Source organism: Conger conger, chromosome 6 (assembly GCF_963514075.1).
Source record: "Conger conger chromosome 6, fConCon1.1, whole genome shotgun sequence".
NCBI classification, from domain to species: domain Eukaryota; kingdom Metazoa; phylum Chordata; class Actinopteri; order Anguilliformes; family Congridae; genus Conger; species Conger conger.
Genome location: NC_083765.1, coordinates 35,627,882 through 35,655,012, shown reverse-complemented (window position 1 = coordinate 35,655,012; position 27,131 = coordinate 35,627,882). Strand labels below are relative to the sequence as shown.

At 48.7% G+C, this 27,131-nt stretch overlaps 2 protein-coding genes across 3 annotated transcripts; one reads left to right on the top strand and one right to left on the bottom strand.

Moving 5' to 3' along the window:
- Positions 1 to 330: 330 nt before the first annotated feature.
- Positions 331 to 26,906, bottom strand: LOC133130256 (alanine--tRNA ligase, cytoplasmic-like). 2 transcript variants are annotated; one of them, XM_061244684.1, is made up of 21 exons: positions 26,757 to 26,906; positions 20,660 to 20,818; positions 19,887 to 20,075; positions 19,655 to 19,800; positions 19,012 to 19,203; positions 18,114 to 18,258; positions 17,041 to 17,186; positions 14,167 to 14,275; positions 13,931 to 14,081; positions 13,234 to 13,358; positions 7,896 to 8,040; positions 6,889 to 7,067; positions 6,178 to 6,291; positions 5,759 to 5,965; positions 4,797 to 4,981; positions 4,485 to 4,593; positions 2,459 to 2,572; positions 2,139 to 2,258; positions 1,969 to 2,055; positions 1,746 to 1,859; positions 331 to 1,448 (listed from the first exon to the last, which is right to left on the bottom strand). In XM_061244684.1, the coding sequence occupies exons 2-21, from the start codon at positions 20,801 to 20,803 to the stop codon at positions 1,263 to 1,265; spliced, it is 2,907 nt and encodes a 968-aa protein (XP_061100668.1). In that variant the 5' UTR covers positions 20,804 to 20,818; positions 26,757 to 26,906; the 3' UTR covers positions 331 to 1,262. The 2 variants fall into 2 exon arrangements, with proteins under 2 accessions (XP_061100668.1, XP_061100667.1); XM_061244683.1 differs by lacking the exon at positions 26,757 to 26,906 and adding an exon at positions 24,249 to 24,400.
- exosc6 (exosome component 6) lies at positions 26,082 to 27,125 on the top strand. Its single transcript, XM_061244687.1, has one exon. The coding sequence runs from the start codon at positions 26,187 to 26,189 to the stop codon at positions 27,009 to 27,011; it is 825 nt and encodes a 274-aa protein (XP_061100671.1). The 5' UTR covers positions 26,082 to 26,186; the 3' UTR covers positions 27,012 to 27,125.
- The last annotated feature ends 6 nt before the right edge of the window (positions 27,126 to 27,131 follow it).

The following is a 27,131-nucleotide window of genomic DNA, read 5'->3' as shown; positions in this document are numbered from 1 at the left end:
CTCTCCAGATCGCATCACGGCTCCCTGAACCCCTTCAGGTAACCCATGTTTTTGTATAATGTTAGTTATAGCTGCGTAGAGAGGTTATCCATCCAGCATTACTTTCTTTAGTCGCAATACAAATTGTTAACTTATGAACCTAACTTAGTTACTGGTAATATGTGGGCATTTGTGCCTTCCTGGTGACATTACAGTTTTGTATTCCTGAGGGTAATACTGATTTGCTTCGCTTACGTAATTCACTGTGGGCAAGAATGTCTGCCAAACTGCACTGTAACGCACACACACACACAGACAGACACACAGACACACAAAACACAACTGAAGGAATCGGTTGCATGGACTCGTGTTTATTGAGGGATGCAGACACGGGCCTACAATAACAGGTCACCACATTAGACTACGATCAGTAGGTGAAAATAAGTCTCACTCCACACGCACGGCACGGACAGCAATCCTCAGCGGCCCCTCTACCTCCTGACTTATTACCGTTTTTTCCCCCCATTCCACACAACACACAAACATGAGATGGCTCGTATCCCTGCGCTCAGGCTAATGAACAGACTAGCATAGCTCCCCGCGGTCATTCCTTATTAAATGCTTCAGGGTAGTGGTTAGCTCACTGTGCCACTGCTAACCGCTGTGTGCTTTGGACTTCCCTATAGCACAGTTCAGTAGCCAACAGAGGCCAGTTGGATGTTACCCGTTCTTTCAGTGCAAGTGTGTCAGTTTTAAATGGGGGAGGTGGGGTACATTTTGCTTAATCATCCCGCAGGAAGTGACATCGCAAGAACAAAAACGTAAGTATAGAAAAGTGGGAGGAAGAATCAGGTGACAAGCACTGCATGGCTATTATCTAGTGGGCTGGTCTGTCCCCTGAAACAACACTCCCTCTATTTCCCCCCACCTCCCACCCGCCAATGATTACTCGGTTAAGACTAGAAAATATCCGCCCCACCCCAAAATGTGGGAGAGGCAACAGGTGTGCGCATGAGCTGGATGGATGATGGGATGACTAGTCGAGGAAAAGAAAGGTTACCGGTACATGCAATTGCAGTCCCCCTCCACACAGAGAGGTGGCACTGTGCTTTCATTTCCTACCAGACGATGTGTGAATCAGCTTTTACAGCTCGCTGTGTGGAATGTCTGTGGAGCCAGCACACCCCAGGGTATGTTTTGGAGGACACTCACTGTAGTTTCCCATCACCTCACCTCACCACCCCACCCAAAATGACCCCCACCCTACTCTCCCGTCTGATATGCTAGTTGTCCAGGTTGCCCAGTTTGAGGTGAGCGAAGTCGTTGGCCAGCTGCAGCGCCTCCTCTATGCATTGCGTGTTCCTGCCTGTGGCCTGGGCGGACATGTCCTTGCCCCCTCCCTTTCCATCCAGCAGGGGGCACACCTCCTGCACCCAATCGCTGGCCTTCAGGCCCTGATTGGCCACTTCCTGAAAGGCGCAGGGAAAGGGATACAGGAATTAATGTTTATTAAGCTCTTAAGAATTGTACTAATTTTTGTTATTGGATTAAGGTCCCTCTATATTTGCAATGCGCTTGCTTTGGCTCGACAAATTGTCAGTTTGTCATATGATGGAACACCATATTGAATAATTGCTGGAAAAATCCACAGACAAGCATGCCTCATTTGCACATGCGGAAATATAAAACGTAGCCGAGTAGATACAGAACATTACAAGGTAAACCACGCACTACACAACACACACACGAGGCTGGCCAGAGCGTACCTGGGGCACCTGGCACAGGCAGATGATCTTGCCCGCCTCGTTGTCCACAGTGAACAGCATGGCAGCAGTCTGCGGGGAGTGTGTCTTCAGCAGCTTCAGAGACTCGTTTAGAGCCTGGGGAGAGACGGAGGGGCTCAGAGTGCACACACACACATCCGATGGGAGAGACCAATGCTGCAGAGGAGAGACGCATCACACATACAGGAGGCAAGGAAAGGGTTACCTTAGCGGAGGCTCCGCTCTCCATCTCCATGACGACCAGGGGCTGGTTGGGGTTGCTGTCAATCATTTCCTTTGTCTTCTCCAATACCTGGCGGAGGGAAAGAGCGAGGTTGATATGAAGATAGAGGCACGCAGAGCCGGGTCCGCTGGGCGCAGAGAGGCAGGGCTCACCCGCTTCTGCACGTCCGCCTTGCAGGCGCGGTCCAGGTCGTCCATGGTCTTCTTCAGCCCCTTCAGGGAGTCCCTCATCTCGTCCTTCTGCCACTGAGAGATCACTGCCGTGCCCAGGGTCTGCAGAGAGAGAGCACACACACACAGGACATAGGTGAAAGGTGAACACAACTGTGAGATGTCCAAACGCCACATAACATGCCACACACACACACACACACACACACACACACACACACACACACACACACACACATACACACATACACACATACACACAGTCACAGTCACAGTCACAGTCCATTTTTCAGTAGGTTCACCTCAGTCATGTCGGCGATCTCCCTCTGCACGTCCTTGTTGGGGGCAGTCTGTGCCTTCACCTTCTCCCCGAGAGCGGAGAGAGACTGTCTGAGAGCGTCTGCTTTTCTCTGGGCCTGTAAGAGAACCGACACAGGGAGGGGAGTTTGAGTGATGCGTGTTGAGAAAGGGGTCGGCAGTGCAGTCCAAAGGTTCAGGAACAGAGCTAATTTAGAGGTTGCAGGTTGGATCCCCTGGTGGGGCACTGCTGTTGTAGCCTTCAGTAAGATGCTTAACCTCGTTTCAGAAAGCAGCTGTGGGGGAAAAAAAATGGACTGTTTTATGGAAAAGGTAAAGTAAAAAAAAGTAAGCTGTATCACCCTTTCCTTGACACAAGCTTGAAAATAACATACCCAAAATAAAATGGTTACTATTCCTGAACTCTTTTGCCTACATGCATAGTCCTGGTGTCTTCTGAAACCCCACTTGGGGTTTGTTTTGCAAGAGTCAGAATTACTCTAAATATTACAAACAAAAAGTTACAGAAGCCCAAACACAGTAAAAGTGGAAGCTTTCAGTCTCACTGAGAATAGACTGAATGGATACATATTATTGTGGCTGTGGCCGATTCGGTTATAAACTCAATGGAGCCACAACACAACACAACACAAATTTGACCATTCTGAATTGTTTTTTCTAAGCTATGTCAAGGCAGTTTTCCAAAAGGTTTGTAGACTCCAACAGGACACATAGAAACTATAATATAACTATATTATAGTTATATTATACTATAATTATAATAACTGATCAATATTATGGGTCTTATGAGGTGCAAAATACTGCATTTTGCTTACTAAACATATATTTTTTATCCTGAAAAGTTCAGTAAGTTATGGTTACAGGTCAGAGGAGCTTCTACGTGAGCTCACGGTGTTCCAGAGCGCCTATAGGAAACACAGATAATAGCATTTCTATGTACAAGTACTTTTGTAGAAGTATGCAACAGCGAAACTTCAATGATAATACCTCCAGTGAACAACGGACATTCTATCGATGTTTCTCAGAGTTAGCGCGTTTTTAGAATTAGGAACTATTATGCATTTGGTTCATTGGACACTTGCCAGACACCAAGTTCACTTTCTGGACTTTTTTATTTGTATATAACAGTTCGGTCTTTGTGTACATGTTTTTGATAACTCCAGCCAGTTTTCGTGCGCAATGAAGGATATTTTATATTCTTACAGAAGTTGTGAAGACCTGCCAGCTGTACTTTGGCTGGTATAGAGGCATTCGGGCAGTTTGTGGTCACCTCACGCAATCCCCCCAGTCACACGTACATTGAGTTTCCACCTCCAGAGGCTGCCTGCATGAATACCGGCCTACTCTTCAAAAGGTTCACTCAGGAAACATCTGCTTTCAATGCATTGCACACCCCTCGCACTCAAGCTGTTCATTTTTGGCACATGTAAAGAGCTCTTCTAAAATCAAGACATCCTGAAGATGACAGCACTTGAAAAATAAATGTTTGTTTTTCCACAGTCTACAGAAGGAGACACAATGCCATTCAGCAGGATTATAGCCTACGGATTCTGCTCCAGATCCGCAGCAGAGGCGAAGACATTTATTTTTACATTAAAGAAATAAATCAAAGGGGGGAGGACACACGCTGAATCTCCAGTATTGTGAAAAACACTCAAAATGAAAAAGCATTTTAATAAGACTGGAATAAGAACCTCACCCAATTCAAACAGATGACAGATAGGGGGAAAATAAAACTGTTTCCCTGGATGACGGACACACAGCAACATCAGCGGACTTATTGACAGTATATTTTATTAGTGATGGTAGACGGTGTTATTAAACCGCATAACTGCGGAGCAACAACAAAGTGTCAATCACCAACTTGTGAGAACAAATCAATTCTGCCTTTGTTCTCCACAGCCAAATGCAATGCCTGCCTCAAAGCAGAGTCACTGATTGCATATGCGATTGTATCTCCACCGATTTCTGGTCTTACAAAACTACTGTGAGCGCCCCGCCCCCGTTCACCTTCTGTGCCTCGGGCCCCGTTACCGCGACGATGCGCCGGATGCCCTTGGCGATGGCCTCCTCGGAGACGATGACGAAGGGAGCCGCATGGGCGGAGTTCCGCAGGTGGCTGGAGCAAAAAAAAAAAAAAAAAAAAAAAAAAGAAGGGTCAAAGGTCACGCCATCTCTTCCTCGCTCTCTAATATGATAACAAACCCCCTTTCCCTATGCCTATGCCTATGCCCTCTCTCTTCCACCCCTCAATTCCTTTCCCTACCCCCCACCCCGGGAACTTTGGACCAGTCTGTGCCGGATGGGTCTGGGCGGACTCACGTTCCCCCGCAGAACTCGATGGAGGTGAGCGAGCCGGCGGGGCTGCTGGGGTCGGCCAGCAGGTCAGGGACGGGCAGCCCGATGGACACCACGCGCACCGGGTCTGGATACGTCTCGTCAAACACCGCGCGCAGACCCTGGATCGCCTTTGCAGCTGCCAGAGGGGCGTCCATCGCATACACCGGCTAGAGAGGGAGAGGGAGGGAGAGAGAGGGGGGGGAAGAGGGAGAGGGAGAGGGAGGGAGAGAGAGAGGGGGGGGGGAAGAGGGAGAGGGAGGGAGAGAGAGGGGGGGGAGAGGGAGAGGGAGGGAGAGAGAGAGAGAGAGGGAGGGAGAGAGAGAGAGAGGGGGGGGAGAGAGGGAGAGGGAGGGAGAGAGAGAGGGGGGAGAGAGAGGGGGGGGAAGAGGGAGAGGGAGGGAGAGAGAGAGGAGGGGAGAGCAAGAGGAAGGGGGATGAGAGATGGGGAGAAGAAGAGAGGGAGCAGGGAGAGGGAGAAGGACAGGGAGAGAGAGAGAGAGAGAGAGAGAGAGAGAGAGAGAGAGAAAAAAAAAAAGAGGTCGGTAGACAGTGACAAATACAGTCAGAGCGAGAGAGACGTTGAGACAGAGCGTGGAGGTGGAACATTTGTGTGGGAGAAAGCGAGAAACAGACAGCAGACAGAGAGAGTGAGAGTGAGAGTGGGAGAAAGAGAAAAACAGACAGCAGACAGAGAGAGGGAGAGAGTGAGAGTGGGAGAAGGGGGGAGAGATGAAAGAACACCGTTAAATCTCTGACAACAGGAGAGAGTGACTCAGGTTCATGGAGGTCACGGACAACACAGAGATGCAGCCTATCTGAAAATAACTTTCATTTATATAAAGCCTGTAACCTAGCCCTCCGCGGCTTTGAGAAAATGCCCATTAGGTCAGGCGCTCTGCAGAAACGAGCGTCCCCGCCCACCCCTCTGACCCCTGACCCCTGACCTTAGCGTCGCGGATCATGGCGCAGGCGATCTCCTCCGTGCGGCGTACGTCCCCCGTGCTCAGCGCGCCCTTGGCGGTGAAGTCGAAGCGCAGCCGGTCGGCCGCCACCAGGGACCCCCGCTGGTCCGCCTCGCCCAGCACCCCCCGCAGGGCGAAGTTCAGGATGTGAGTGGCTGTGTGGTTCGACATGATGGGCCTGCGCCGAGCCTGGCCGACAGAGCGGGAGAGGGAGAGGGATGTAAAGAGACATACAGTGATAGTGACAGCAATGGAGAAGGAGGAGAAAGAGAGAGAGAGAGGGGGATGAGGGTGAAGCAGGGGAAAAGGAGAGCAGGTGGGGGAGTGCAGGAGGGAGAAAGAGTGAGAGTTGCTGAATTGACTGTAAAGCAGACGAGCCTCAGGGCGGGGCCGGGGCCTACCTCGTCGATGTGCAGAGTGACGCGGTCTCCAACCTTCAGCGTCCCGTACACCGTCCCCATGTGCAGCACGTACCCGCCCCGAACCTGAGTGTTCTTCACCGTGAACTCCATCTTCTGCTCGAGAGAGAGAGAGAGAGGGGGAGAGAGAGGGGGAGGGAGGGAGGGAGAGAGGGGGAGGGAGGGAGGGAGAGACAGAGACAGAGACAGAGACAGAGAGAGAGAGAGAGAGAGAGAGAGAGAGAGAGAGGGATGAATAGAGGAGGACACATGGAAGAGATGGAAGGGCAAGGAAGTTGAGAGTGAGGGAATGACAGAAGGAGAGGGGGAGAGGGGAGAAATGGATGGAGGGAGAAGGAGGAGAACACGGAGAGGAGGAGAGAGGGAGGGAAGCAGAAGTGGCGAGGGAAAGGGAAGAAAAGCAAGTTGAGAATGAGGATTAAAAGAGAGAGGGAGGAGAAGTGAAGGGAGAGATGGAGAAGACGGAAGGATGGAGAAACGGTAAGAGTGTGCAGAGCGGGAGATTAAACCTGATTTGGGGCGTGTGTGAGAGATAATGCACAGCTCGTTTTGTACAATTAAATCTAAGAGGCACAATCAGTGAGACACTGATGATAATAACACCGGGGAGGATTATGATTAGCGCTCAGATGAATCCGTCTGATGTGAACACACAGCGCACGGTGCTGCCCCCTGGTGGCCCGAGGCGCTTACGTCCTCTGCGGAGTCGTGCTCCCGGAGCATGTAGCCCTCGTCGTAGGTCTGACCGCCCTGCTCGGCGTAGAAGGAGGTCTGGTCCAGCAGAACCCCGCACTCCTGACCCGTAGTCACCTCGTCCACAAAGGCACGCTCTCTCCTCAGACGCAGGACTGTCCCCACGGCCGGCTCAAACACTGGAACACACACACAGACCCATCTCACACACACACGTTACACAATACACAGAACACCACACACACATACATTACACAATACACAGAACACCACACACACACGCACACAGACAAATCTTGCACACACAAACACACACACACACACATTACACAATTCACAAAACACCACTAGACCAAACACCACACAAACGGACCCAACAAATACCTCAGTATGCATGCACACACATTATACGCCACATCAAACACCACACACACAGAAATTCTGTACCCACAAACACACAATACACAAACACACACAAAAATTCTGTACACACGCTACACACTATACACAAAAACATGCTACAAACGCTGCACACTGCACACACTGCACACACTCAATATATAACATTACATTACATTATTGCCATTTTTGCAGACGCGCTTATCCAGAGCGACGTACAGTTGATTAGACTAAGCAGGAGACAATCCTCCCCTGGAGCAATGCAGGGTTAAGGGCCTTGCTCAAGGGCCAACGGCTGTGTGGACCTTATTGTGACTACACCGGGGATCGAACCACCAACCGAGTGTGTCCCAGTCATTTACCTCAACCACTACGCTACAGGCCGCCCATCGGTATAAACACACACAAATGCAAAACTCGGGCATGGAGACCCCCAAATACAGACACACACATAATAGCACTATTGACTGTGTGACAGTGTTAGAGAGCACGTGAGACAGGGCGTGGGTGTAGCTGTGTGACAGATCCATTAGGTGAGGTCCGTGCCGTTGAATGAACCGAAGCCATCAGCCCTGCCCCCCGCTCTGACCTGTGACCCCTGACCTCACCGTAGCCGCCGTTGTTCTCGGCGGTGTAGCGGTACTTGGGCTGGTCGTCGGTGGTGGAAACGCCCTTGTTGCGCAGCTCCTCGATGGAGTAGATGTCCAGCATGATGTGGTCTTCCTCCCCGGAGCCCTTCCCCTGGGAGCGCAGCTGAGGGGCCAAACGCACAACATGAGGGGCCGAACGCACAACATGAGGGCGCGCCGAAACAGTCTGAGCCCGGCCAGGGTGCAGAAGAGAGCTGTAAACGCGAGAGGTCAACCGGCCCGTTCTTCTGAAACCCGCGTTTCATTTGTCTCCTGGACGCAGCGCTGCTTTGGCGCGCCACGCTTTAATGAACATTAACTGATCAGCAGCGTGCCTGTTCGGTGGCCCGCCGTCCAAGTTAAGCTTGAAGAGGATATCCATTACAGGACGGACACGCCTCGTCAGCCTGCCAGGCGAGGGCAGAGACACAGCGTGACGGGGAACGCGCACACACCAGAGGCGGGGCGTGTTTGAGTGCGTGTGTCGGAGTGCAGGCGAGGGCAGAGACACGGCGTGACGGGGAACGCGCACACACCAGAGGCGGGGCGTGTTTGAGTGTGTGTGTCGGAGTGCAGGCGAGGGCAGAGACACGGCGTGACGGGGAACGCGCACACACCAGAGGCGGGGCGTGTTTGAGTGCGTGTGTCGGAGTGCAGGCGAGGGCAGAGACACGGCGTGACGGGGAACGCGCACACACCAGAGGCGGGGCGTGTTTGAGTGTGTGTGTCGGAGTGCAGGCGAGGGCAGAGACACAGCGTGACGGGGAACGCGCACACACCAGAGGCGGGGCGTGTTTGAGTGCGTGTGTCGGAGTGCAGGCGAGGGCAGAGACACGGCGTGACGGGGAACGCGCACACACCAGAGGCGGGGTGTGTTTGAGTGTGTGTGTCGGAGTGCAGGCGAGGGCAGAGACACAGCGTGACGGGGAACGCGCACACACCAGAGGCGGGGCGTGTTTGAGTGCGTGTGTCGGAGTGCAGGCGAGGGCAGAGACACGGCGTGACGGGGAACGCGCACACACCAGAGGCGGGGCGTGTTTGAGTGTGTGTGTCGGAGTGCAGGCGAGGGCAGAGACACGGCGTGACGGGGAACGCGCACACACCAGAGGCGGGGCGTGTTTGAGTGCGTGTGTCAGAGTGCAGGCGAGGGCAGAGACACGGCGTGACGGGGAACGCGCACACACCAGAGGCGGGGCGTGTTTGAGTGTGTGTGTCGGAGTGCAGGCGAGGGCAGAGACACGGCGTGACGGGGAACGCGCACACACCAGAGGCGGGGCGTGTTTGAGTGTGTGTGTCGGAGTGCAGGCGAGGGCAGAGACACGGCGTGACGGGGAACGCGCACACACCAGAGGCGGGGCGTGTTTGAGTGCGTGTGTCGGAGTGCAGGCGAGGGCAGAGACACGGCGTGACGGGGAACGCGCACACACCAGAGGCGGGGCGTGTTTGAGTGCGTGTGTCGGAGTGTTTCTCCAGATACGTCCCTGCCTCCAGAACATGTGTAGACATTTTATACCATCTTGTGGTGAAATCTAAATGTACCTGGACTGCAGTGGCTCTTTAAAAGACATACATACAGTATACTAGGCATTTGACGACCCCTTAAACTCCAACAGAGGACTCCACAACCTGAATAATTTTTTACCTTCTGGAGTGTAAGGCTGTCTGTACAATTTAAAGTCACTGCAGTTAATGGAGAAATACGGCTAGACTAGGGCCCAACAGAGACTATGAAAAGAGACCGAACAAATGATTTAACGAAAAAGGTCCAGACATAAAATGAAAATATATTTTCTAATATTGTTTAGCAGATACCCATGTGTACATTGTGGGGTTTCTTTTTGTTTTGTTTTAGTAGTTTATTATGAAACCAAGGTGCAAACTGCAGAGATAACTACACACTAGTCCAAAGGACCAATATATTGAATTGCTTTCCGCATTACAACTACAGGGAGAGCACACAACAGAACAGTCTCTGCCTTAGTGCACAGAACCCACACACAACTCATTAAAAAAAAGGGGGGGGGGGTAATTTAGAGAAGACAAGATAATTCAACTTTGATGCTGACCACACAATGCTTCATGGAAGGTGACCACACTAATAACAATAATTCTCTGAATATTAGGTGCCCAGTAATAATAAAGGAAATAAGGAAGAGCCATGTCTCTGAAGTCTAAGATTTCCCTCCCAAAATAAATGTGGAAACTCAATCATTGAACACTGAAATAAGAGAAAAGAATGGCAAAACTGTCCCACCCTTGTAAATCGGTTTTGATTTCAATGAAATCGACAACAAAGTGTGCAAAAAAGTGACAGTGCTCAATCTTTGTGTTTCTGTTCTTAACAAGGACTGCACCTTATGTGAATATGTAAGAAGCAAACGGAGGATGCAGAAAGAGGTTTGTATATTTCACTCATCCAAGTAGAGCGCTCTCTCGATAGAAGGCACCTTTTATATGAGAGGCAGTGTGGCTCCCACAGAAGAGCGGATACTTAATTAAAGGGAGCTGGGGAAGAGCGATTGAGCACAGCTCAGTCCCTCGGGTCTCCAGGGCAAAACGAGACCAGAGCTATCCGCTCCATCGACCGTGCCAGAGTCAGGCCATTTCCACCGTCTGCTGGCTCCGCAGTTCCACCCCACAATCCCCCGGGGCCTTCCGCAGAGAGGCCACCGGACCCTGAAACACGGACGTGTGACGGCAGGCTCCCTCCGGCCCCTCCTCTCTCGACACGTCCCGCTCGTGCTCCATCTCCCTCCCTCTCTCCTTCTCTCCCTTCCTCTCTCCCTCCCTCCCTCCCTCTCCACCTCTCTCCTTCTCTCACTCCCTCACTCCCTCTACACCTCCACACCTCTCCCTCACTCCCTCACTCCCTCTACACCTCCCTCCCTCCCTCTCTCCTTCCCTCCCTCTCCACCTCTCTCCTTCTCTCCCTCCCTCACTCCCTCTACACCTCTACACCTCCCTCCCTCTCTACCTCTCACCTTCTCTCCCTCTCCCTCCCTCTCCACCTCTCTCCTTCTCTCCCTCCCTCTCCACCTCTCTCCTTCTCTCCCTCCCTCTCCACCTCTCTCCCTCCCTCTCCACCTCTCTCCCTCCCTCTCCACCTCTCTCCTTCTCTCCCTCTCTCTCCCTCTCTCCTTCTCTCCCTCCCTCTCCAGCTCTGCTCTCACCGCCAACCTTCCCTCCCGTCTCGGAGGATGACCCAGACTGTGGAATCTGGAGAGTGACAGTTCAGCCGATTTCACCAACACTATACCTCCTGGCTGAATAATTATGCCAATTAGCAAATCCAGGTAATTGGGGGGACGGGGAGGATGGGGACTTTTACTTTCTGAACCTGGAGTTTCCACCCCTGGGTATAAGGAGGTGTACACTGCATCTTGTAACCCTTTAATGTCCTCGCCAAGTAAAGAGCCATGGAAAACATATGATATGCTCTACCAAACGGTCAAGCAGAACATTCATTTCTCTACTTGAGAAAAATATTTTAAGTCACCGTTTGATCGACAAAGGGAAATATTCTTACCCCATTGGCAACGTTTGAAATGAGTGTAACTTGCCTCACTGGCAATAGCTGCGTCTTATTTGGCAAAAAAGTAATAGACATGAGATTTTAAGCAGTGACATACAGTTAGGTCCGAAAATATTTGGACAGTGACACAATTTTCATAATTTTGGCCCTGTACGCTACCACAATGGATTTGAAATTAAATAATCGAGATGCAATTGAAGTGCAGACTTTCAGCTTTAATTTGAGGGTATTTACATCAAAATGGAAGGAAGGGTTTAGGAATTGCAACAATTTTCATACATAGTCCCCTCATTTCAAGGGACCTAAGGTAATTGGACAAATGAATATAATCATAAATAAAATGTTCATTCTTAATACTTTGTTGAGAATCCTTTGCAGGCGATGACTGCCTGAAGTCTGGAACCCATGGACATCACCAAACGTTGGGTTTCCTCCTTTGTGATGCTTTGCCAGGCCTTGACTGCAGCGGTCTTCAGTTGTTGTTTGTTTGCAGGTCTTTCTGCCTTAAGTTTTGTCTTAAGCAAGTGGAATGCATGCTCAATCGGATTGAGATCAGGTGATTGACTCGGCCATTGTAGAATATTCCACTTCTTTACCTTGAAAAACTCCTGGGTTGCTTTCGCAGTATGTTTTGGGTCATTGTCCATCTGTACTGTGAAGCGCCGTCCAATCAACTTTGCTGAATTTGGCTGAATGTGAGCAGACAGAATGTTCCTATAGACTTCAGAATTCATGCGGCTGCTTCCGTCTTCTGTCATATCATCAATAAACACTAGTGACCCAGTGCCATTGGAAGCTATGCATGCCCATGCCATCACACTGCCTCCACCATGTTTTACAGATGATGTGGTGTGCTTCGGATCATGAGCCGTTCCAAGCCTTCTCCATACTTTTCTCTTCCCATCATTCTGGTACAGGTTGATCTTAGTTTCATCTGTCCAATGCTGTTCCAGAACTGGGCTGGCTTTTTTAGATGTGTTCTGGCAAACTCTAATCTGGCCTTTCTATTCTTGTGGCTTATGAATGGTTTGCACCTTGTGGTGAACCCTCTGTATTTGCTCTCGTGAAGTCTTCTCTTTATAGTAGACTTGGATAATGATACGCCTACTTCCTGGAGAGTCTTCTTCACTTCACTAGATGTTGTGAAAGGGTTCTTCTTTACCATGGAAAGGATCCTACGATCATCAACCGCTGTTGTCTTCCGTGGACGTCCGGGCCTTTTTGTGTTGCCGAGTTCACCAGTGCGTTCCTTTTTTCTCAGAATGTACCAAACTGTTGATTTGGCCACTCCTGATGTTTCTGCTATCTCTCTGATGGATTTTTTCTTTTTGGTGCCTGTGTGTGATGGCCATGGCCATGGTTTCACTTGCATTGAGAGCTCCTTTGACCGCATGTTGTGGATTCACAGCAACAGCTTCCAAATGAAAATGCCACACCTGAACTCAACTCCAGACCTTTTACCTGCTTAATTGATGATGAAATAACAAGGGAATAGCCCACACCTGCTCATGAAACAGCTTTTGAGTCAATTGTCCAATTACTTTAGTTCCCTTGAAATGAGGGGACTATGTATGAAAATTGCTGCAATTCCTAAACCCTTCCTCCAATTTTGATGTAAATACCCTCAAATTAAAACTGAAAGTCTACTTCAATTGCATCTCGATTATTTCATTTCAAATCCATTGTGGTAGATTACAGGGCCAAAATTATGAAAATTGTGTCACTATCCAAATATTTCCGGACCTAACTGTAGGTGTCGAGTGATGTAATGTTGGCCGTCCTCACCTGGGCGGCTTTCTTCTCCTCCTCGAAGCCCTCAATGTCCACTCCCAAACCCCTCTCCTCAGCGATGAGTGCAGTCAGGTCCAGGGGGAAACCATAGGTGTCGTACAGCAGCCAGGCAGTGTCCCCTGGACAACAGAGAGAGAAGGGCGTCAGCATGTTTACAACTGCAGCATCAAACAGAGCCTCACTTCTGTGACAGGGGCGTCAGCATGTTTACAACTGCAGCATCAAAGTTTAATTATTTCATTTATCAGAAAATGACACTTTAAAGGATTTGTTTGCAAAAGTTAGGGTTATTCTAAGTCTCGACTTATACAAGTTATTTATTTAACAATTGTTTGAAAGTGTTGTCAAAAGTTTGGCGATGTCAAATGAAAGAAAAGCGGATTTGGATACAGTTTTTTGGAGAATCAGCTGCAGGCTGTCAGTTCACAGTGGGAGAGAGAAAGAGGGAGGGAGGGGCAGGAGAGAGAGATTTTGTGATTGACAGGGACAGGATTTAAACCCAGATTCCACCAGTTCAGAGAAAAATAAAATTGTGTGTGTGAGAAAAGAGACAGGCGCTGCTTTCAAAAGAAACCCCTGTTGTTGGTGGATTTCAGTCAGACCTCTGAAACGCTCACCTGCGGGGTAGGGTTCTGCCCCATGTAAAGACATGCAGCAAGCTTTCCTAAAGCACCCCCCTGCCAAGCCCCACCTGGGATGGTCGTGCTGCCTGCCAGGCTCTGGATCTTCCTGTCCAGGATGCGGCGCCCCCTGGTGAGCGTCTTGAGGAACTGCGCCTCCTCCTCGTTGATGATGTCTTTCACCATGTCGGGGTCCTTCCTGAGCTCAGGGAAAGCAGAGCCCTGAGGGAGGGAGGCGCAGGAGGTGAGGGGAAGGAGAGGAGGCGAGTTTATTCAGGGAAAGAGGAGAGTGAGAAATGGTCCTCACCAGGGACTCCACCACCACGTCCACCAGCGTGGCGAAGAAGCCTCTCTGAGCTCCCAGCTTCTCGTGAGAGTACCTGACCGCACGGCGCAGGATCCTCCTCAGCACGTACCTGTGAGCGCACACACACACCGACACCTTAGCATTTACACACACACACACACACACACCGACACCTTAGCATTTACACACACACACACACACACACACACACCTTAGCATTTTCACACACACACAGACACACAGACATCTTAGCATTTACACACACACAGACACACCGACATCTTAGCATTTACACACACACACACACACACACCGACACCTTAGCATTTACACACACACACACACACACACACACACACACACACACACACCGACACCTTAGCATTTACACACACACACACACACACACACACACACCTTAGCATTTTCACACACACACAGACACACAGACATCTTAGCATTTACACACACACAGACACACCGACATCTTAGCATTTACACACACACACACACACACACACACCGACATCTTAGCATTTACACACACACACACACACACACACACACACACACACACACCGACACCTTAGCATTTACACACACACACACACCGACATCTTAGCATTTACACACACACACACACACACCGACACCTTAGCATTTACACACACACACACACACACACACACACCGACACCTTAGCATTTACACACACACACACACACACACACACACACAGACACCTTAGCATTTACACACACACACACACGCACTGAAACCTAAGAGCAGTGAACACACACACATACACACACGCACATGCACTGAAACCTTAGAGCAGTGAACACACACACACCAAAATTGTAGAGCATTTTCACACTCACACACACAGGCACCAACATCTTAGCTTTTTCATAAACACACAGGCACCAAAATCCTATTCCAAAACTGTAATTGCTCAGTCTGTAGAATGTGCCAAACCAATTTTTTCCAGGATTTGCAAAGTGAGCAATGATGCATTTCTGAATCAATGCTCACTGCGGTATCAATGGTTTCCCAGAAGCCACGTCTCTCCCCTGACTGCAAGCAGGTGACACAGGCTACTATTTCCGTTACACAGTGGCACATGTGAGGGAATAGAATGGTGCTCGGCCTCGGAGGTAACAGCACTGAGACAAGCGCGCACACACACACACACACACACACACACACACACACACACACACACACACACACACACACACACACACACACACACACACACACACACACACACACACACACACAGGTAACAGCACTGACACACACACACACACAGGTAACAGCCCTGAGACACACACACAGGTAACAGCCCTGAGACACACACACACACACACACACACACACACACACACGTAACAGCCCTGAGACACACACACACACGCACAGGTAACAGACCTGAGACACACACACACACAGGTAACAGCCCTGAGACACACACACAGGTAACAGCCCTGAGACACACACACAGGTAACAGCCCTGAGACACACACACACACACACACACACACACACACACACAGGTAACAGCCCTGAGAGACACACACACACACGCACATGTAACAGACCTGAGACACACACACACACACACACACACACACAGGTAACAGCCCTGAGACACACACACAGGTAACAGCCCTGAGACACACACACACACACACACACACACACACACACACAGGTAACAGCCCTGAGAGACACACACACACACGCACATGTAACAGACCTGAGACACACACACACACACACACACACACACACACAGGTAACAGCCCTGAGACAGGTGCGCGTACACACACACACACACACACACACACAGGTAACAGCCCTGAGACACACACACATGCACACACACAGGTAACAGCCCTGAGACACACACACACACACAGGTAACAGCCCTGAGACACACACACACACGCACAGGTAACAGACCTGAGACACACACACACACACACACACACACACACACACACACACACACACACACACACACACACACACACACACACACACACACACACACACACACACACACACACACACACACACACACAGGTAACAGCCCTGAGACACACACACAGGTAACAGCCCTGAGACACACACACACACACACACACACACACACACACACAACAGCCCTGAGACACACACACACACACGCGCACACACACACACACACAGACACACACAGGTAACAGCCCTGAGACACACACACACACACACACAGGTAACAGCCCTGAGACAGGTGCGCGTACACACACACACACACACACACACACACACACACACACAGGTAACAGCCCTGAGACACACACACACACACACACACACACACGTAACAGCCCTGAGACACACACACACACAGGTAACAGCCCTGAGACACACACACACACGCGCACACACACACACACACACACAGACACACAGACACACACAGACACACACAGGTAACAGCCCTGAGACACACACACACACACACACACACAGGTAACAGCCCTGAGACAGGTGCGCATACACACACACACACACACACACACAGGTAACAGCCCTGAGACACACACATGCACACACACAGGTAACAGCCCTGAGACACACACACACACGCACAGGTAACAGACCTGAGACACAGACACACACACACACACACACACACACACACACACACACACACACACAGGTAACAGCCCTGAGACACACACACACACACACACACACACGCACAGGTAACAGACCTGAGACACACACACACACAGGTAACAGCCCTGAGACACACACATGCACACACACAGGGAACAGCTCTGAGACACACACAGGGAACAGCTCTGAGACAGTGCTCACCCTCTGCCTGTGTTGTCGGGTCGCCCGCCGTCCGAGAGGGCGATGGTGATGGTGCGGGCGTGGTCTGCCAGCACACGGTAAGCCATGTCAATCCCATCAGAATCCTCAGCACCAACCTTCCCTGTATACGGCCTGGCGCCTGTACCCTAGAGCCAAGAACAGACCGAAACATCAGTTACACACGCCAACACACACACACCACCACACTCAAAAACAGTCAACCAGTCACTCCAAATTTGTGTTACCGTTGGGATGAGAGCTCATCTTGGGGTTACTGTGGAGGTTATTATTACAAAATAGGCAGCAGATTGGTGCAATTTACTCCATGAACAACAATGCAAAAAAAAAAAAAAAGTCTTTTATTAAGTCTTTAAGTCTTTCGTCTTATATTGAGACTGAAATCTTTCCTAAAAAAGATGAAAACACTGACGATGATGGAAGACTAAGACTGCAAAGTGTCACACAGAGAAGGCAGTCAATCAGACCGTTAATAAAAGAGCTAACCAGCCGTCTCAACAGAGAACGAGCCACTAAAGTCAACTCTGCAGACTGCAGTGTTACACAGAGAGCTAGTTAATCAGACCTACGAACAGAGCTAACCAGTCTCCAGACTGCACTATGTTACACAGAGAGCTAGTTAATCAGACCTTTACGAACAGAGCTAACCAGCCGTCTCAAGAGAGAGAACGAACCATTACTGACAACCCTGCAGACTGCACAGTTTTGCAGAGAGCCAGTCAATCAGACCTTTACGAACAGAGCTAACCAGGCGCCTCGGCAGAGAGGCAGGAGGGAGACTGGCAGGCAGAAAGACAGATGGAGAGGGGCTGCACACAAGCCTGCAGGGAGGTTTTCTTCCCTGACTGAATCAGGGAATGCTCATTTCCATACCCTAAACGCCTCGACCAAACAGAGGGCTCGGGTACGCCATAAGGACATGCATCAACTGTGCTTCAGCAAGCTGCAATGGCTTTCAGCAGGGGAGGCAGAATGGATCCTGGGATTAGAGCCGTTCAGGGTTTGGAGATCAGAATGAGGAAAATGATTTTGATGAGTGTGTGCGAGGGCCTTGCCTTCTGGATGGCCTCGAAGTAGGGGACGAAGAGGTCGGTGTCGTAGTTGGACATCTTGTTCTGCAGGATAGAGACCAGGCGCTCCAGCCCCATGCCCGTGTCAATGCTCTTCTTGGGGAGAGGCTTCAGCACCGTCTCCGACTCCCTGGGGGGGTGATCGCGTTAGGGTCTGGAGATAGAGTGTGAGTGTGTGTGTGTGTGTGTGTGTGAGAGAGTGTGTGTGAGTGTGTGAGAGTGAGAGAGAGAGAGAGAGAGAGAGAGAGAGAAAGTGAGTGCGTGTGTGAGTGAGTGAGTGTTTGTGTGAGAGAGAGAGAGAGAGAGAGAGAGAGAGAGAGAGAAAGTGAGTGCGTGTGTGAGTGAGTGAGTGTTTGTGTGAGAGAGAGAGAGAAAGTGAGTGCGTGTGAGTGAGTGAGTGAGTGTGCGTGTGTGTGTGTGTGTGTGTGTGTGTGAGAAAGAGAGAGAGAGGGAGCGTGTGAGAGAGAGTGAAAGTGTGTGTGTGTGTGTGTGGTAATCTCTCCGTCAGCTCTTCAGCTTTGAACAAGACATTTTGAGGGCAGTCGTGAGTGTTTATGACTCTGTTAAACAGATCAGTAGAGCTGTCCTCCTTCAAATGCCCTGTAAGAATAGTGCTCAGGAGGGAGACGGTGGAGTTGCTCTTCATCTTGAGCATATCACGAATACTCAGACCTGCACTAATGGCTACAACTACATTCCTAAATGCCATGTAGCACCACAAACCACATATGATGCCACTACATACTGACACCCTGTGTTACAACACACTATGTGGAAGCTGCCAGTGTACAAGTGTGTGTATGCTCACACATTATTCATATCATATATATATTATTGCCAATGTGCAAGCGCGTGTGCACACGCATGCATACAAGGTGCGGACCTGTTGAACTGGATGAAGACCAGGTTCCAGATCTCCAGCACGTTGGGGTCGTCCATGTTGACCAGGTGGGAGGCGTCCCGGCCCCCGATGCGGTCGAAGTGCATCTCACTGCAGGGGCCGCAGGGGCCCGTGTCGCCCATCTCCCAGAAATTATCCTTCATGCTGCCGGGCAGGATGCGGGCCTCGTCCATCCTGAGGAACGGGCAGGCAGAGACGGAAACGCACCAAAAACGGCCAGTTACAACAACATATACCCTCAGCGAGCACTTTATTAGGTATTTATTCAAGATATTCTTTAGACTTAAGTCTTCTGCTGCTGTAGCCTATTCACTTATCAGGTTTGACGAGTTGTGTGCTCAGAGATAGTCATACCACGGTTGTAATGTGTGGTTATTTGTGTTACGGTCACCTTCCTGTCAGCTTTGACCAGTCTAGCCCTTCTCCACTGACCTCTCTCATTAACATGGCATTTCTTCCCTCAAAACAGCTGCTCACTGGATGCGTTTTGTTTTTCGCACCATCCCCTGCAAACTCTAGAGACTGTTGTGTGTGAGAATACCAGGAGATCAGCCATTTCTCAGATACTCAAAACCACCTTGTCTGGCACCAACAATCATTCCAAGTGAGTCCTGGTTCCACTCACCCCAGATCCAGCCAGATCTGCTTGCACTCCAGGTCTGGCTCCAGGCCGGCCTCCTCGTGTCCCCCAAAGTAGGTGACGTACAGGCGCTCGATGGGGATCCCAAACTCTTTAGTGAGAAGCTCCAGAGCCATCTCACAGGCCAGTTGCTGCAAGGAGGGGAAACAAGAAATGAGCAACAATGCACATACAGGCTAGAGAAACGACACAGAGAGTGATGTGAATTCAGGCTCACCTTAAAGTAGTCCCCAAAGGACCAGGACCCCAGCATCTCAAAGAAGGTGTGGTGGTAGACGTCCTTGCCCACGTCGTCCAGGTCGTTGTGCTTGCCGCCGGCACGGATGCACTTCTGCGTGTTCGCTGCGCGGCGAAGGCGGGCCATGGGGTGGGAGGGGTCGATGGTGTTCAGGAAGATGGGCTTAAACTGTGGTGGGGTGGGGTGGATGGATGAATGTAAAAAGTATGAGTATGAGGATAGCAGAGTACCAGAGTACTGCATACTACTCGTTTCATTTTTAGCTATTGTATTGTTGTACTACAACTACACCAGTACTACTATACCTAGGGTATTCTAGCTGCCAACTGTGGTATGCTAGTTTGGAAGTTGATGTATTCTTCAAGGGTTCCGATTATATCTGTATGGTTACACTAGGACTCGGAACTGTACTGTCCTCTCAGGTCCTGTTCGCACTTGTACTTGTGTTTGATCTAATGTAATCATGAATGAAAATCAGGCTGAAATTTAGTATGAGTAGGCTAGTATGGGTTTTCAGATGCAGTCTACGGATCAAACAATCGGCCAGACACTGACAGGAGACTGAACCATCATGTTTGGGGTTAGGGGAGGGCAACTCCATTCCTGGCAGGCCATTTCTGGATTTCATGTTTCCATTTACACCAATCGCTCCATGCTAATGAGCTCTATACACCAATGCGAACTCACAGCAGTACGACTTTCTAGTCGACTGGGCCGTAACTGAGATGACGGTTGGTGGCGTCACGGCGTACCTGGTTCATGCCGGCGTTGGCGAAGAGCAGGGTGGGGTCGTCCATGGGAATGGTGGCGGACGAGTGGACGTACTGATGCTCATGGCGCCGGAAGAAGTCGATGAACTTCTCACGGATCTGAACGGCAGTCAGGGAGGAGTCCATTTCAGGAGCTGCTGCCTAGATGGTACGAACAAACACACACACAGACACATTTTAGAATGAGGTTTTCCAAATTGACTGGCTCAATTGAAACATTGACTGTGGGGGAAAAATGGTTAAGAAATTCCAAAGACCATCATTTCTTCAGCCCACACTCCTGCTCCTTTTCTTGCTCCTAACCTCACCCATCGGGAGAGGCAAGAAAAGTGGGTAAAGACGTCATTTTGATGCCACGTCAGTTGAAGATGTGGCCCATGCATGACGGATGGACATAGGTGGATCCAGGTCGATCATTTGTACTTCACGCATTTCTGAAAAATACTTATGCAAAAGGACCATCTCATGTTTCCCTGCTCAAGAAAAGTTTGGGAACCTCCCAACTTCAAGCTCTGAGAAGGAACATTTAATTGGAATTTCCTTAAAGATGGCAAACCTCAATTGATTTCTGGGTCAGGCAAAGAGCAAGGAGATAGGAGGTGAAGAATCAGCGATGGGAAAGAGCCCCACCCACGCAGCAGAACAGTGTCACAACAGGACGAGCCAAGCAGCAGCCCCAACGCCACTCTTGAATAACATGGCTCCACAATGCACCCATTCTAGAAGCACCTGCTCCTGAAAAATGGTAATCGCTAAATGAGAAAATCATTTCAGCGGAACATCTACTAATTGCGATCCATACATGTGCTCCTACATCTTTCAGCATTGGAGCACATGCTCCTAGTGTAGACCCCTGAACAGCAAGAATATCTCACTTGTATACAAACCAGACAATTCCACATGAGAAGTAGTCGATCCTTTTAATACCCATCCAATAGGGAGGTAAAGCGGATGTTTCAGGAACTGCCGGTGTACTGCTCCCTATTAAATAGAGCAGCGAAACCGAAATATAAAAAGCTGCATGTCGATCATTTGCTGATGATACAGAGCCTTCATCCATTCAGGCAAAAGTAAAGCCTTTTACCATTGACTTTTCATAGAGTTCCATCCTGCAACAAACTCAACTGCCAGTCCTTCCAACAGCTTTTTAAAATGGTTCCACCTCTGGATACAACCATCCACATTGAACCAGAAGGTAGCCAAGTCCCCAGTGACTCAGCAAAACCTTTAACAACTACATAATGAATAGGATACACAGCAGAAGCAGGTGCTGCTTAGACCAGGACTGGGTTACTGGAATCCCCAAAATGGCAGGATGAGATATGGAGGCCACGCCAAGCGGGGTTTGGTTCCAAATTATGGAACCTCCCAGCAAGGGTATAAAGTTTGGGTGGTTCAGGAATAATTCATGAGTGCACGTAGAGGAATGGGATGAGGGATTAAGGACCGACAATTTAACTACATGTTTTTTGACAAAAAAAAACTACATGTTTGGTTCTCTTTTGTGTTTTTGAGAGAGGTTAAAAAAAAAATCATAGTCTATAAGACTGGCTGGTGTGTTTTTATTATCAAAAAAAAAAAAGCTTGGGTGATTGTTATGAATCCATTAACATTCCAAGGTTATCAGACAAAAAGAGAAAATACTTGCGCTAGAGCAATAGGTTGCCAGGGCGATTCAGTTCCATTTTGATTTGTTCATCGTCTATCCTCCCTTGTAGAGAACCTGTTAAGTTTGCTTGTTTTGTGTCACAAATGTAGGTTGGGAAATGCCTCCCTCAAGAGAAGACAGCAAGGGAAGGATGAGGAGGTGGCCATGACCTGCTGACACCTGCAATTATGCGGTTCAAAGAGGATAACGCACCCTTTCATGGAGGTGATCCAAGTTGGGGGAGGTACCAGTGAATGTTTACTACACGATACCTTGCAAGTTGCAAAATGCGCTTCACATTTTTGCAACCTCAACTTTCCCACCCCCCTCTCCATTTTTTACCCCAGAGACCGACTAAATCCCTGAAGAGATCCGGGAAGTTTAACAGCTGTCGGAAATACATCTAGGAGAGGGAGCGGAGGCCAGTAAACAGCCCTGGTCCCGGTCCTGACAACCCCACCTGCACCATAGTGACTGCCTTTACACCAGAGGAAGCAACATCTCAAATTAAGCTAACCAGACAGCACACAATCAAAGCCCCAACCGTGGTGGAAAATCACAGTCAGCATACAAAATAATGCCCACAAGTCAACAGTCTAGCTAATTAGGAGCAACTCCAGGGTCTATCTCAGCAACATTAGATGCTAAAGTCCCAAATGATAGGTTCCAAGCCACCAGTTTTTCCAAAATCCCAAAATAGCAATAAGAACTTTTTTAATTCTATCTTTGTAAACCATTGTAAAGCCATTTTAATAAACATGGTCATTTGATTTTATTAGCCACACTAGGATTAAGACCTAGGATGGTCATTCATTGTACACATAGAGATACATAAATGTAAAAAAGAGCTTCCTCTCTTGCACAAAGGGATCATGCCAACACACCCCCAAGCAGCAAATACCAATTTATACTACACTTTTCAAGAAGTGACAACGGAACATGGCTATTTGGAATATTTTCAGAGGCTACGGGAAGTGGCAGTCAGGTCAGCAAACAAGGCACCTAGCTAGTATATTATTGATGTAGTTAACGTTACCAGCCGGGTGCGTGGTTCCGGGTGAATACAGCGGCTCGCTATTTCGGTGTATCTGATTGTACCAGCCGTGATGCAGTGCTGGAATGTATCCACGGGCATAGCAATTATCTAACCAGCGTACTTGCAAGGGACTTGACCCACACTCTGAGATAACGCACAAGATAACATTACCTCTTTATGAACCACTGAAATCTAGTAATACGTGACAGATCGCGTGGTTTTTTATGAAAGAACATAATGCGACTGTTCGATTGTTAGCTATTGTAACTGAACTAGCTACGAATAGACTATGACGCTGTCGCTATCATTGTTCGTTCAAAAGAACTGACCCTAGTAGAACTAGCCAATTAACATTATCAATACAGAGTAAATGACACTTTGACAGACCACTTTGACAGGCCAACACCTGTTCGCGCAACCGCATGTAATCCAGTTAAGCAGACGGCTGCTTCTCTCCATATTACTGAGCGATCTGTGTTTAGCAATTGTGGCTAACTTAAGGTCTTACTTGCGTATAACTTAGGAGCTGTCAACTGAATGGCCTCGTTGCCAGCGAGCATTATGATACAAACCGGAGAACAAAATTAATGAATAATGTAACCAACTAAAAATGAAAGGAGCACGCGTATTCATTTCTAAATATGATGACGCTAGGCAACAATCAAAGTACATTTTCATTCACGGGCTTATTGAGACCGCCTGCAGCAGAAAGATGACGCACACCATTGAATCGCATTTCCTCAAACCGGTTTAGATTCAGAAGCAAATGGACTGCTGATGCGGCTAATTTGTAAGCAATAGAAAAATGCAGACAACAGCTACATGTACAACCCTTGTGAATGCGTATGACAGCTTAATATTTGTTTTTTCTTTCCTCCAGTACTCACGTTTATCGGAAGACGTATCCGTTTTCTCTCACACCGTGCTCAGTCTACTCACGCGGGCAAAACCACACCGACACTGCAAAGCAATAAGTTCACCGACGAAAATATCCCATTGGCTTATACGCGCCACAGTAGGGAGCTGCTCAGTTTCTATTGGTTGGATTTTCTGTCAATTCACCGTCAGCAAGGCGACCTGAGGAAGGTCGCGCGGACCCGGTGGTTCGTGGCCGTGGCTGATGCAATGAAAAAGCAACAAGCTGTTCGCGCGACCATGAGGTTGAGGACTACATTTTATGACGTAAAAGCAATGAAGCAAATGAGATATGGTGCTAAAGTGAAATCCGATCTGTGTTGTCCACGTTTACAATATTTTATGGTCATGTCTGTAGGGTACGTTACGTTTTGTATGATTTCATTCTAATATTACGCACAAGGGAATATCTGAGATATAAAAGCTCATTTTAAACAAATATGTAGCATTGACTAGCTACCAATTCCAGCAAACACCATACAGTGGGCTCCGGAATCATTGACACCCTTGATAAATACGCACAAAAAATACTAAAAGATAATAGCCATTATTGAAATAAACTTTATTTTCCAACATGTGCAAAGTGTGTTTTTTAATTATTCAATGGATTCAACCAAATTCTTTTTCCCTAGAAAAACTGGTTTAATACAGCCATGAGTCTTCTCCTATAAAGGTTGGAGAGCACATTTGGGGGTATTTTTGGCCATTTCTCCATGCAGAACTGATTGATATCCCTGGTTTTGTGTGTGTGAATGATATCCAAATGTGCTCTTCTTTGCACGTCCTATTCCTGGCAATTTTGCAACCATTCCATTTGTTTTGCATGTTTTATTATTGCCCTTACAGTGCTTTAATGTATTTATGTATTTATTTTGTCCCCATTACCAGACTTGTGATGGTAAATTACAATCTATCTCTTCTGAATTTACAGTTCTTTCGTTTTTTCCATGCTGATAGATGAGGAAGGGATTTAGCATGCTTATACTCCAGTGAAACAGGAAGTGATGGAATGATACAATATAGTTCCTTTAGATTGAGATTAACAAAATTAAGTAAAATTGTATTGCAAAATTCACTTTGGTGGATTTTATTTACAACAATTGTTAGGGGTGCCAATCAGTTTGACAACTATGGGTTTCGGGGGGGGGGGGGGGTTAGATTGAAACAAGTAGATTGTGAGCAGAATTGTGAGTGTACATACACTCACTGAGCACTTTATTAGGAACATTTTCACTTTAGTACACCTACTTATTCATGCGATTATCTAATCAGCCAATTGTGTGGCAGCAATGCAATGCATACAACATGTAGATATGGGTCAGGAGCTTCAGTTAATGTTCACATCAACCAGAATGGGGAAAAATATGATCTAAGTGACTCTGACCATGGAATGATTGGTGGTGGCAGACAGGGTGGTATGAGTATCTCAGAAACTGCTGATCTCCTGGGATTTTCACGCATACTAGTCTGAAACCTGGACTATAGCCCTTTGAAAAGAATTGTGCAAAAAAAACTAAAAAAAAATCTAGTGAGCAGCAGTTCTGCATACATAAATGCCTTGTTAATGAGAACGTAACTTTTCATCAATGCAAAATTCGATTTTCCAATTAATCGGCTCAACACTGTATAAGGTTATAAGAATCCGAGCAGAAACAAACCAACATTTCGCTCTTGTCCCTTTTCTAAAAAATAAAAAAGCCGAGGGTAGAACTAACGCTGGGTGGCGGTAAAGCGCACTTTTGCAGAGTCCAAAAAATAACTCAAAAATAAGTTTCACGTGGAGGCTTTTGGGAGTTGGAGTCATAACGGACTTCACCTTCCATCAACCCAGTAGGGCACTGACGTCACGTACCTCGCTCCATCTTTGTAGATCGGTTGCATGCTTTAGCTCCTTGCGTTAGCTTTTAATCATGCCGGTTGATACAAAACGAGTGCGGGGCCCGGAAGAATCACAATCTCCTTTACTTTTTATCCCCGAAAGCGCTAAGAAAATAGTTCCGAAGGAAAGTCGAGGGGATGGTCGACAGCAAGGGCAGACGGACGTACGGCCGGTATTCGCAAGATGCGGTCTAGTCAGCCAAGCTAAGGGATCTGCGTACATAGAAGCAGGGAACACGAAACTAATGTGCTCAGTATACGGCCCCAAGGAAACCGAGAGAAAGGACGAGACGGATATGAATTCTGGACGGCTGGTATGTGACTTCAGATTAGCGCCGTTCTCGTGTCAGAAGAGAGGCGCGTGGATCCAGGGGAGTGAGGAGAAGGATCTGTCTCATGCCTTGTTGGAGGGCCTGCGGCCGGGGGTGTGCTTGCACAAGTACCCGCGCTCGCAGATAGAAGTCAACGTGATGATCCTGGAAAACGACGGCTCGGTTCTTGCCCACGCTGTTACCTGTGCTTCCATGGCGCTTGCTGACGCCGGTATTGAGATGTACGACCTGGTGCTAGGTTGTTCGCTCCGACAGGACGGAGACACCTACCTCATCGACCCTACTTGTTCAGAGGAGAGCGGCTGCTGGGTCGCCAGCGACGGGGAAAACCTGGGTAGCGTAACAGTGGCGCTGTTGCCCACTCTCAACCAGGTGTCAGGCTTGCAGTCCGACGGGGAAATGAGAGAGGACACGCTGGTTGAAGCGGTGCGCGTCTGTATTGAGGGATGTCACAAGTTGTACCCAGTTGTCCAGCAAGCCTTGATCAAGTCCGTGCGGAGAAAGGCACCACCACCTGAGAACTGACAGGCTTATTTTGGACTTACTTTGTTGCGCTTTTTTATATCAATTAAATGCTTCACATTTCATGTATATATTTAAAATACTTTTGTTAATAAATACATACATGGACATTACAAACTTTTA